Source organism: Tamandua tetradactyla, chromosome 9, assembly GCF_023851605.1.
Source record: "Tamandua tetradactyla isolate mTamTet1 chromosome 9, mTamTet1.pri, whole genome shotgun sequence".
In the NCBI taxonomy this organism is placed as follows: Eukaryota; Metazoa; Chordata; class Mammalia; order Pilosa; family Myrmecophagidae; genus Tamandua; species Tamandua tetradactyla.
In genome coordinates this window covers 30,895,953-30,908,589 of record NC_135335.1, presented here as the reverse complement: position 1 = coordinate 30,908,589, position 12,637 = coordinate 30,895,953, and the positions used below count along the sequence as shown (strand labels likewise).

The 12,637-nt window shown below is 42.4% G+C and overlaps 1 protein-coding gene across 3 annotated transcripts in view; it reads left to right on the top strand.

Annotated features, from left to right (window-relative positions):
- The first annotated feature begins 2,938 nt into the window (after window positions 1-2,938).
- Window positions 2,939-12,637, top strand: part of RUVBL1 (RuvB like AAA ATPase 1) — a 96,142-nt gene continuing 86,443 nt past the window's right edge. The window contains exons 1-2 of one of the 3 annotated variants that reach the window (XM_077116347.1): window positions 2,939-3,183; window positions 7,369-7,455. In XM_077116347.1, the coding sequence (XP_076972462.1) occupies window positions 3,043-3,183; window positions 7,369-7,455 (228 nt within the window). In that variant the 5' untranslated portion in view covers window positions 2,939-3,042. Of the gene's footprint in view, window positions 3,184-3,262; window positions 3,289-7,368; window positions 7,456-12,637 lie in introns of those variants that run through there. The other 2 variants (XM_077116349.1, XM_077116348.1) reach the window with 2 other exon arrangements.

Here is a 12,637-nt window from a genome sequence, read left to right as displayed (position 1 = left end):
CCAAAGCTTCTCTCTTCTGAAATTCCCAGTATTGAAATACCAGGGCGAGGTGGGTGGGATATTCTGATAAGCCAGGTCTAGGCACTCCTAGAAATAAAGGTAGGGGGTGGAGTGGGATCAGCCCCAAACTACTGGGTCTACAGTGGGGGAAGACGGGATTCCTAAAGAAAATGAGAGTCATGGTACCACAAGAAGAGGGGATGGATGCTGGTAAAATAACCATTGTGGTAGTCAGATTCAGGTGTCAACTTGGCCAGGTGAAGCACCTAGTTCTGTTGCTGTGGCTATGAGCCAATGGCATGTGAGCCTCATCTGTTGCTGATTCCATCTGCAGTTGGCTAGGAGGCGTGCCTGCTGCAATGAATGATGTTTGATTTAGTTGGTTGGTGCTTAAATGAGTGAGCTCAATGTAGCACATCCCATGCAGCTAAGCATACCTCATCTTGGCACTCGCAGCTCAGCCCACACCTTTGGAGCTGTAGAAACGAATCATCCCAGGGAACTTGTTGGAATGCTGAGGCCTGGAGAGAAGGCCAGCAGAGATGGCTTTGTGACTTCCCATGTGAGAAAGAACCTCAGTTGAAAGTTAGCTGCCTTTCCTCTGAAGAACTATACATTAACTAAATAAATCTCCTTTTATTGAAAGCCAATCCATCTCTGGTGTGTCGCATTCTGGCAGCTAGCAAACTAGAACACCCATGTTCACTGATGTAGGCCTCACCTGCTCTTCATGTTCAGCACATTGTATATCTCGGATTCTGTTCTGCTGCAGTTGAAATGAAAAGGAACCAGGTCCAGGATCTTTTCAAAACACTGTGAGTGAGAGAGTCTAGGCTCCAGGATTTGGTTGTTCTGTGACGTTGGGCAACCCCCATTCCTTTTTGGAGTCTCAGTTTCCCCACCTGTAAAATGAGGTCGCTTGGCCATATCAGCAATTTTTGAATAATTCTTTAGCAGTAAAATGAATGGAACAGTTCTGGTGTGGGGGGAGAGGGGCATGGAGCTGCTGTCATGCACTCTCAACCTTCCCCTTCCCCACTCCTACTGGCCACAAAAGAATACTACAACTACAAGGAGTGTGGTGTGAAAACCACTGGACCAAGTGGTCCCAAGGAGTCTTCAAACTTTAAGATTGATCCTTAGTTCTCTCCCATATTTGGCTGGAAGGAAATATTTCTCTTTGCTCAGTGCCAAAGAGACACAGTTTGGAGCCCCTTAAATGGATAAATGTAAAAACATCTTCCCCTACCTGAACAATACATAAAGGTGTCAGCCCACAGAGCACCTCACTTTGACAACTAGTTGGGGAAAAGGTTTCCTCTTCCACCTGGTGAAAGGAGTTGCTCATCTAAGAATCATGACTGAGAATAAGTCACTAAGATGCCAAACAACCTTGCAGGGTGTGTAAGGAGTCATGGCCCTAGGGTTGATGAATCACAGGCCACTGGTGACAAGCTCAGCCTTTCAAGGACTTATCTCTACTCTTTCAGGTTCTGAAAGTGCCAGAAAGCCCCATTCATGGACAGAAACCATCACCAAGTCTCATAAAACCCAGGCTGTAAAATTCATGCAGCAAAACTGCCTGAGTTCAAGTGTGTGTGCGGACTCTGGAACCTGGTTTGAGTTCATAGGAAGCCTTTAATTATAAGCCATGTTGTATGCTGGGCACTGAGGTTAAAAAGCAAAAAAACACAAATGCACCCTATGCTTTCATAATACCTGCAATTTAGTCTTTAGGGAGACAAACAACGACCCAATAATCATGCAAATAATTACAAATTTAGATTCAAAAGTTAGAAAGGAGAATATCAGGAGGTGTGACAGGGACTACTGCAGCTGGATTTTACTTCAACCTTAACACAGGCTCTGGAATCCCTCCCATTTTCACCTCAGTTTTCTCATCTGTAAAATGGCAACATATTATGTGCTTCTGAGAAGTCTCACCCACTTGTCAGGATTCAACCTAGCCATCATTACCTTCGTGATGCTTTTCCTGGCGCCCCAGGCTGTTTCAGGGGCCGCTGGTTCGCCCACCATCTGGTTGTATCTGTTCCAGCACATCTCACACTGCCTGTTTCCCAACCAGGGAGCAAATTCCTCAGGGGTAGAGATCTCATATCCCCAGTAAGTTGAAGAGTCTGGCTCACAGCAGAGGCTAACAAATGTTTGTTGAATGAATGGGAGTGCTTTGGGGAGGGGAAGTGGTGGTGGTGGTAGCGTTAAATGATGAACCTGACAGGAGATGCTCACTGGCTCATTACCCACCCTGGATGGGGATTGCCCAGGCCTTGAAGTCTGAAGTCCACAGCTGGAGTTTCGCTTTTGCCGATTATCTGATGTGTTTTTGGGCAGGCCATAGTACCTCTTTTAGCTTGCTTCTTCAGCTGGCTAGGAAACGATACTATCTTTCAGGGTTGCAGAGTTTGGAAACTGAAATATTATTCACTGTTTAAACGGGGAGAGAGTGGAGGCAAGAAGAGGGGTATAATTCCAAGGAGGCAATTTTGAGAAGAGGAAGGGTGGGAGGGCTTGGCTGAGCCGGTTTTCTCCCCAGGGTGATGCAAAGTAAAGTACCTGGCTTGGGAGTCAGAAGACTTTTACTAATCAAAAGTCAAAATTTTAAGCTTCGAGCCTCTCTTTTTCCACGCTAAAGCCGAGGTCATAAGCTGAATTTAGTAGAAGAGTGTGATGTCTAAATGCGATAATATACAATGACCCCAAAAGACGTCACGAAGAACAGCATGACGCTTAAACGCGAGGCCTCCCCGCGCCCCCCGCTCCGGAGCCGGGGCAGGAAGGGCCGGTGCCGGGGAATATACCCTAGAGACACAGCCGGAAGTGGGAGGGCGGAGCCCCACCGGCAGCCGCGATGGACACAGCCCTGATCCAATGGGAGAGCGGAGGCGTTCCTGTCTCCACCAATGGAGCACCGACCAAGGCGGGCCCTTATGCACCGCCCTAGTAACGGCCGCGTGGTAACCCGGGTGCCGGGCGTGTGGTGTTCGTCACTGGTGCTGGTTATCGACTCCCCGCGTCAACAAAATGAAGATTGAGGAGGTGAAAAGTACCACGAAGACGCAGCGCATCGCCTCCCACAGCCACGTAAAGGGGCTGGGGCTGGACGAGAGTGGCCTGGCCAAGCAGGCGGCTTCGGGGCTTGTGGGCCAGGAGAACGCGCGAGAGGTGTGGCTCGGGGGCCAGGGAGTGGGGGGCGCTGAGTTGGGCCACTGCTGCGAGGGACGCGCTGAAGAGGGCGGAGGGGGGGGTCTCGAGCCGTAGTTCCCGCAGGTGAAAATGGCCTTGGGGCGTGTGTGTGTGTGTGTGTGTGTGTGTGTGTGTACGGGGAAGGGGATGGACCGCACCGGGGCTAGGTGAGGGGTCTTCTCAGGAAACCAGGTAACGCCTCCCCACGGGGCGGTTGAATGTTTGACCTCATTGACAGCACCTATTGATTGAGCCCCCTACTCGGTGCCAGGCTCTGTTCCGATGCTGGTACACAACGGGGATCAAGGTAGATATGGTACCTGATTTCATGCAAAGAGTCCCTGCTCACATCTTAGTGGGGATGCAGACAGATGATAAATATGTAAACCAACAGGCAAACAGCAAAATTATTTTGGTAGGCAGGGGTCAGTTCCTGGAAGGCTTTGTCTGCTATGATAAGGAATTTGGATTTTACCTATTGGGAATGCAGTGGGAGTTTTAAGTGAGAAAGTGACCTAATTTAAAGAATCACTTTGGTTCCCAGGGCTTTGGAGTCGGAGGGAGAGAGGTGGGAATTATGCAGAGATCTCTGGTTTATCTGCTCCAAACATCCTTGCTAACCATTCCAGTCAAATCCACTTTTATGAGGTGGCTGTGATGCCTAGTCCTTTCACATACTTAGTAATCACAAATTATTCAAGCTCTTTTTTGCAGATTAAAAAACTGAGGGCTAGAGAGGTTACTTCACCCATCTACTTGCTACTCAGCCTAATATGGTAAAGCTAGAATTGTACCCAAGTGTGTGTCTCCCAAATCGATACACTCCTCTCTCTGGCCTCACAGCCACCATTTCAGCCTGCTGTTGCTGTAAGGAAAGGCATGCTTTCTGGCGTCTGCCGTGGTGTAGCAGCTCCAAGAAACCACCGTAAATATAAGGCCAAGACTGGTGCCTCCCCAGCCTGATTGTACTATAGAATGGGTGTAAAGAAAAGTCTCTGGTTTCCTTTTTTTTTTTTATGATCATTCTGTTCTATATATATAATCAGTAATTCACAATATCATCACATATTTGCATATTCATCATCATGATGTGGTTTCCATTTTGAGGACATCATCTTTGAGGTCAAGATGTCTTTTAATTTCTCTTTATTCAGTTTTGGCTTATTGAGGACCTGGTACTGCAAATAGCTAACGTTGGTTGGGTGCTTTCTTTGTGCCAAGCACTGTGCTCAGAAGCTTCATTTCCATCATCTTGCTCGTCTTCTAAACCCAAATATTAATCGCCCCTACCCCCCTGGGCTTTATCATGAGAAAATTCAGACATTCAGAGATACAGATTGATACTTGTGTAATGAATACCCTTGTGCCTAAATGCTACAATTAACATTTTGCTATATTGCTTTATCACATTTGTCCTGCTGTCCATCTACCAATTCTCTTTTGCATTTTGAAGTGAGTTGCAGACATCAATGCACTTTACCTCTCAACTCTTTAACGTGTATGCTTTTAACAGTTATGATTTTGCAGATGAGGAAATTGAGGTTCACAAAAGTTACCATGTGTAAGGCCACTCAGGTGGTAAGTGATAGCGCCAGGATTTAAACCCAACTCTGTCTGACCACAGAATCCATGCTTTTATTTGTGGTGTTCTATTTTTAGATATGACTGTGAGCTTCATTAGGACACAGACCATGTAATATTTATTACATATGCAGAACCTTGTTCATTACAGGTACTCAGTATTTGTTTATTGAATTAATAGGTACTGAAAACCCACCTCAGCTATCAGGTCCTTGTATGACTATGGTCATGTCAGCAGCCTCCCGAGTGCATAAGAGCTTCATCTGAAAAACGAGAGCGTTAAATTAGGCGATCTCTTAAAGGCCTTTCCTGTTCTTATTAAATTTTTGATTCATTGAACATACCTAACTGGAGAGAAGTTGGACCTTAAACTGGGAGAATGCTGATTAAATGGAAAAGGTCTTGGTCTTATATCTCCAAGGTTTCAAAAGTCTTTCTTGCCTTTTTTTGAGGTTCCCAAAGATTTTCAGTGCTTTAGGATTATGATATCACAAGGTTGTGTAGAAAGATCATAATGGCTTGTTTTGATCTTATAGGAAATGCATTATCTGAAGAACAACTTCTGGGCTCTGTTAAGGCCACTGCACTTTGCTGAGCCAGAAGTAGAATACAGCATACCTACATACATTTTTGTGGGGTGGCTGTGGGACAAAGTACTTCTCCACAGGCCACGGGGATTAAAGAAAAGAGATGTGGACCCTATCCCAGAGAGCTACCTAGTGATAGAGGAGATAAAGATGTGTTCACAAGACCTGTCAGTAGGGGGCAGTGGTCTCTACCTAGGGAGAAGAGAATGCACCTTTTAGTTAATAATATATTACTTTATTCTTTCGCTGGTAGAAACTTGTATCATGTAGTCCTTGACATATAGACATTCAATAAATGCCACTTTCCCAGCTTTCCTTCTTTATAGTCAACTGTTCTAAAATATATAGAGCTCAGTAACCCATTTATGGAATATGAATATATAGTAAAGGGCTTAATATCCAGAGGATTAAAATTATTTAAAATATACTAACACTAAACACTAAGATTAATCTTGAGAATTCAAAAGGCACTTGAAAGAATCTTATGGTTCCATTGTTTTGACCTCAAGTGCAGCATTGCCAATTGATTTGCAGTTTCTGGGATAGTCCACTGATGGCCAGCTAGTAGTATTTGTCATTAATTCCTTTTTTTTTTTTTGGTGCCAAAACCCAGGAACAAACCATGTGTGCCATTGATTCTTAACTCTTAGTAGATTACTTTGAGAATCCAATAAAAGCTGTGACTTCTCTTCCTTGAGAAATGCATGTATGAACATAAACACAGATTTTTGTCTCGAGTTTCAAGAGGCGAGTGGGAATCTATCTGTGGGTCCCAGCCTAAAAGTCTCTACTTCCACTTGTTCCCCTACTGCCCATTCTCCACATTGCAGCCAACATGATCTTTTTGTACTTAGTCTTTTTTTTTTCAGGTACCTATTTTTTTTTTATCGTGAAATATAACGTATATTCAAAAAAACAATGTGTTTCAAAGCATACCACAACTATTAGTTATAGAACAAATTTCAGAGTTTGGTATGGGTTACAATTCCACAAGTTTAGATTTTTCCTTCTAGCTGTTCCAAGACACTGGAGACTAAAAGAAATATTGATACAGTCATTCAGCACTCATACTCATTTCTTAAATCCTGTCTTCTCTATTATAACTCCTCCTTCTCCTTTGATCATTCTCCCAATTTTTAGGGGTTTTTGGACTATGCCCATTTTAATTTTTTATGTTGGAAAATGCTGACAACAATATGGGATGGGGAATGGAAGTAGTTGATATTCTGGAGAGGCTGACCCCTCTGGGTTTCAGGATTTATCTGGCCTAGGAACCCATCTGGAGGTTGTAGGTTTCTGGAAAATAATCCTAGTTCATAGAACTTTTGTAGACTCTCAGATAGAGCCCTGGGTATCCCTTAAGGTTTGCAGGAAGGTTTTGGTTGGGGTTTGGCAAATCATGGTAAATAGGAGTATCCTGGCTGAAGCTTGCATAAGAGTAGCCTCTAGAAGAGCCTCTTGGCTCTATTTGAACTCTCGGCCACTGATACCATTTGTTACAGTTCTTTTCCCCTGTTTGGTCAGGTAGGCATTGTTGATCCCATAGTGCCAGTGCCAGACTCATCCCTGGGATTCGTATCCCATGTTGCCAGGGAGACTTTCACCCCTAAACAGCATGATCTTTTAAGAACATAAATCATAATGACACATAGCCTAAGGCCTTTTCATTAGTTTCTTATTGCACATAGAATAAAATTCAAACTTTACTCCAAATTATAAGAACCTATTACAAGTTTTGGCTCTTGCCCAGCTCTTCAACCTCATCTTCCCATTCTTATTCAGTGTTTAGGCATCTGTTTTTCTTCTCCACTAGAACGTGAGCTCCAAAACTACAAAGCATTTCTGTCTTGTTCACTCCTGCCTCCCACACCTAGAATGATTCCTACAGCTTACTGGCACTCAGTTGAGTGAATATATGTGAATTGTATGGACCAGAGACTGGATATTTTTCCCCTGTGAAATGTTTTAATATTGATTTATTATTTCTGGTGTGTAGGCATGTGGCGTGATAGTTGAATTAATCAAAAGCAAGAAAATGGCTGGAAGAGCTGTCTTGTTGGCAGGACCTCCTGGAACTGGCAAGGTACTCATTTTCTCTCATTTTTTTAATCTAACCAAGAAAGTAATCAGAATGTCTAAGCCAAATTAAACTCATGTCTTAACTAGTCTTTATTTAGCCAAATAGGTTATGTGTATGTTTTTTGATCTAATGTGCAGTAATACAATTGAGTACCTAAAATCCATGCTTCTAAAATTCAAATTATCTTGGCCAGCCTCAAGGAAAGTGAGAGTGAAGGCCTCATAGGGGGTTCATTGTCTCTAAAACTTGCCCTTTATCTCAAGTTGCATTTGCTTTGAAATATATTTCTGTTGGTCTAGAGCTTCATAACGTCTTGGGAGTGACATCTTTTTCTTAACTTTTTACTTTGAAATAACTTCAGACTCTCATAGGACAGTAGCAAAAATAATATAAAACCCATCCAGAGAACTCTAGCATACCCCCCCACCCTACCACCAGATGTCCAGATCCACCAATTTTAGCATTTATACTACCTTTGCTATTTCTTTCTTCTTCTTTCCCTCCCTGCCCCTCTCTCTCCCTCCCTCCCTTCCTTCATGTATGTATGTATGTATGTATGTATCTGTTTATCTAGCTATCTGTTTTTTTGAACATTTGAGAGTAGGTTGTACATATAATACACCCTGAGCACGTAATACTGCCATGTATATTTCCTGTGAATCACCTTAACTGCAGTTTTCAAGTTCAAGAGTTTTAACATTGATATAAAGCTTATAGTCTGTTTTCCATTTTTTTCTTGTCTCAATAATGCCATTTTTTCAAAAAACTTTTTTTATTGTAAAGTATAACATGTGAGCAAATCAAAGCAAAGAAAAAGCAATAATTTTCAAAGCACACTTCAATAAGTAGTTACAGAACAGATCCCAGAGTTTTGTGGTCTATCATTCCACTATCTCAGATTTTCCCCCTCCTTATTGCTCCAAAATGTTGGAGGCTCGAAGGAATATTAATATAGTGATTCAGCAGTCAAACTCATTTGTTAAATCCTGTTTTCTCTGTTATACTTCCTCCCTCTTTGATTCTTCTCCCAGTCTGTAGGGATCTTTGGGCAGTGTCCCTTCTGACTTTCTTATGTTGAGCATGGGTATCAACACTAAAGGATAGGGGGATTTAATTGTTAATCTTGGAGAGGATGGTCCCTCTGGGTTTCAGAATTTATCTGCCCTAGGAACCCTCCGGGATTTATAGGTTCCAGGAGAGCAAACATGGTGTATGAAACCTTTATAGAGTCTCAGTTTGAGCCCTAGGTGTTCTTAAGAGTCAGGAGGAATGATGTTGGTTGGGGTTTAGCAGACCATGGCAATCAGCACTATCTAACTGAAGCTTACATAAGCATAGTCTCTTGATTCCATTTGATCTCTCTTGGCCACTGATGCTTTATTTTATTATGCTTCTTTTTTCCCCTTTTGATCCAGAAGGTGGTATTGGTCCCACAGTACTAGGCATCCCTGGGATCCATGCCCTGTGTTGTCAGGGAGATTTTACCCTGAATGTCAGGTCCCACAAAGGGGGATGGTAATGATTCTCTTTGTAGGGTTGGGCTTAGAGAGAGAGAAAGAGAGAAGGCCACATATGAGCAACAAAGAGGCTTCCTGAAAGCAACTCTTAGACCTTGTTATGGGTAGTTTTATTTTCTTCCCTATAGAAACACAGCAATTATGGGCAAGCCTCAAAATCTAGGGCTTGGCCTATTTTCTTGTCCCCAGTGGTTAAGAGGTGTGTTAGTCAGGGTTCTCTAAAGAAACAGAACCAGCAGTAGAGATCTGTAAATATGAAAGTTATAAAGCTGTCTCATGCAACCATGGGAATGGGAGTCTAAAATCCATAAGGCAGACTGTGAAGCTGACGGTTCCGATGAACGGTCTGGATGAACTCTGCAGGAGAGGCTCGCTGGCTGAAGAAGCAGTGAAAGAGTCTCTCTTCTTCCTTAACAGCTTTCAACTGATTGGATTATCTTGAAATTAGCCACAGATGCAGTCAACTGACTGATGACTTATACACCAGTCTCCCAGTTTATCAGCCAGCCACAAAATATCCTTGCAGCAACAGTTAAGCCAGTGCTTGCCTGACCGGACAACTGGGCATAATCATTTGGCAAAGTTGATACCAGAACATCACAATCCACCCCTTGTCAACCTCGCAGCTTTATGTCTCCTTGAAACATGCTTAATTTCCAAAGAGAACACAAAATAGACATATATTTCTCCTAACAATACTCAACTGTCCTGCAAAAGAACCAGAAATACAGTACTTCTGTGCGGAATAGGGTACAAGTCCTTAGGTAACATTCACTCTTAAACTTCATATCCTGCGAGTTGAATGCTATAACATGGACAATGCAATTTATGTCATATGATAAGAGGAAAACAAGATATTTGCTTATGTACAAATGCAAACATACTCATAACAAAACAAGGAGGAAATATGCAATCACAGTCTTCATGGTTGTAGTTCATATTTGTCACTACCTTCTACTACCCGTTCCATGTTCTCTTTCCATCCAGCAACACTTCAGCTGTCTGTGGTTCTTTGCAAGGTGGGGTGACCCAGACCTTCATTCCTGACTTTTCTGGGCCATTGGTAGTCCTTCCTGGATTGAGTTGTTGTAGTTTTCCATAGACTTTAATCACAGGGCATGGTAATACTAAGAGACACCCTAGGGGATCTCCTGTATTCTGGGAAATCTCTTCTTTAGAAACTCTTTACCTCCATTATTGCAGTCCTGTTTCTCCTTGATAGGATCGATCACCCCAGACGGAACAGTAATCCCCTTTCTTGCTTGTTGATTCAATGGCATGAGAAACCCAAAATGGCCAGGTGGCAGTCTTAATTTCCAGTTCAATGGAATGATTGTTGTGTCTCCTGGAAGGAGCACTCCTCCTTTTGAAACTAAGACCATTTTGCACCAGGAGTGTTTGGATATGTGTGTTAGATTTTTGTAGAAGTAAAGTGCTGTCCCTTCCCTGCTCATGTTATCTCCTCACACCAAAAAATATACAAGTAGACAGCTGTAATGCTAGCTACATTTTTTTTTTCCTTTTAATATTTTTATTGAGAAATATCCACACATTGACAGTCCAACCATATTATACCATCAGTGGCTCACAATATCATCACATAGTTCTGTGTTCTTCACCATGATCATTTTTAGAACATTGCATCACTCCAGAAAAAGAAATGAAATGAAGAAAAAAGAATATCCCATACCCCTCACTGCTCTCTATCATTGACCTACAATATTTCAATCTATGCAATTTATTTATCCTCATGTTATTTATCTGTTAACTTTTTTATTGTGAAATATAACATGTATACAAAACAATTTCCAAGTATATTTTAATAAGTAATTATAGAACAGATTTTAACATTTAGTATGGGTTACAGTTTGTGCTGGTTTGAAAGGATGTATGTCCCCTAAAAAAGCCATGTTTTAATCAAAATCCCATTTTGTAAAGGCAGAATAATCCCTATTCAATACTGTATGTTTGAAACTGTAATTAGATCATCTGGAGATGTGATTTGATCAAGAGTGGTTGGTAAACTGGATTAGGTGATGACATGTCTCCACCCATTTGGGCGGGTCTTGATAAGTTTCTGGATAATAAGAGATTCAGAGAGATCAGAGGAGAATGACATAGCCGTGAGAAGCAGACTCCACCAGCCAGCAACCTTTGGAGATGAAGAAGGAAAATGCCTCCCAGGGAGCTTCATGAAACAGGAAGCTAGGAGAAGGAGCTAGCACGACGCCGTGTTCACCATGTACCTTTCCAGATGAGAGAGAAACTCTGACTGTGTTCACCATGTGTCCTTCCACTTGAGAGAGAAACCCTGAACTTCATCGGTCTTCTTGAACCAAGGTATCTTTCCTTGGATGCCTTAGATTGGATATTTCTATAGACTTGTTTTAATTGAGACGTTTTCTTGGCCTTAGAATGGTAAACTAGCAACTTATTAAATTCCACCTTTAAAAACCATTCGTTTCTGGTGTATTGCATTCTGGCAGCTAGCAAGCTAGAACACAGTTCCATGATTTTTCATTTATTCTTCTGGCTGCTGGAAAACACTGGAGACCAACAGAAATATCAATATAATGATTCAGCAGTCATACTCATTTGTTAAATCCTATCTTCTCTGTTATATACTCATCCTTCTCTTTAAATAACATATACACATAAAAGCAATAAATTTCAAAGTACGTCACATCAGTTAGTTGTACAATAGATTTCAGAGTTTGATATGGGTTACAGTTCCACAATTTTAGGTTTTTATTTCTAGCTGCTCTAAGGTACTGGAAACTAAAAGAAATATCAGTATACCAATTTAACACTCATACTCATTTGCTAAACTCCCACCTCTCTGTATAACACCACCATCTCCTTTGATCTTTCTCCCACTCTTTAGGGGTATTTGGTCTATGACCATTCTGGCTTTTTCATTTTGGGAGGGGCTGTCAATAATATGGGATGGGGAATGGAACTAGCTGATGTTCTGGAAAAGCTGGCCCCTCTGCATTTCAAGACTTATCTGGTCCATCTGGAAGTTGTAGGTTTCTGAAAAGTTAAACTAGCACATGGAACCTTTGTAGAATCTTATATAATGCCCTAGTTATTTTTTAGGATTGGCAGGAGTGATTTTGGTTGGGGTTTGGCTAGTTTTGATAGTAGCAAGTTCTTATTGAAGCTTGCGTTGAGAGTGAGCTCCAGAGTAGCCTCCTGTTCTAGTTTGCTAGCTGCTGGAATGCAACACACCAGAGATGGATTGGCTTTTAATAAAAGGGGATTTATTTTGTTAGTTCTTCAGAGGAAAGGCAGCTAACTTTCAATTGAGGTTCTTTCTTACGTGAGAAGGCACAGGGTGATCTCTGCTGGCCTTCTCTCCAGCCCTCTGGCTTCCAACAGCTTTCCCCAGGGTGATTCCTTTCTGCATCTCCAAAGGCCTGGGCTGAGCTGCGAGTGCTGAGATGAGGTATGCTGAGCTGCTTAGGCTGTGCTATATTGCGCTCTCTCATTTCAGCACTAGCCAGTTAAGTCAGACGTCATTCATTGCAGCAGGTACGCCTCCTAGCTGACTGCGATGTATTTAGCAATAGATGAGGTTAAGGTACCATTGCCTCATGTCCGCAGCAACAGAGCTAGGTGCCTTCACCTGGCCAAATTGACAACTGAATCTAACTGCAGCACCTCCC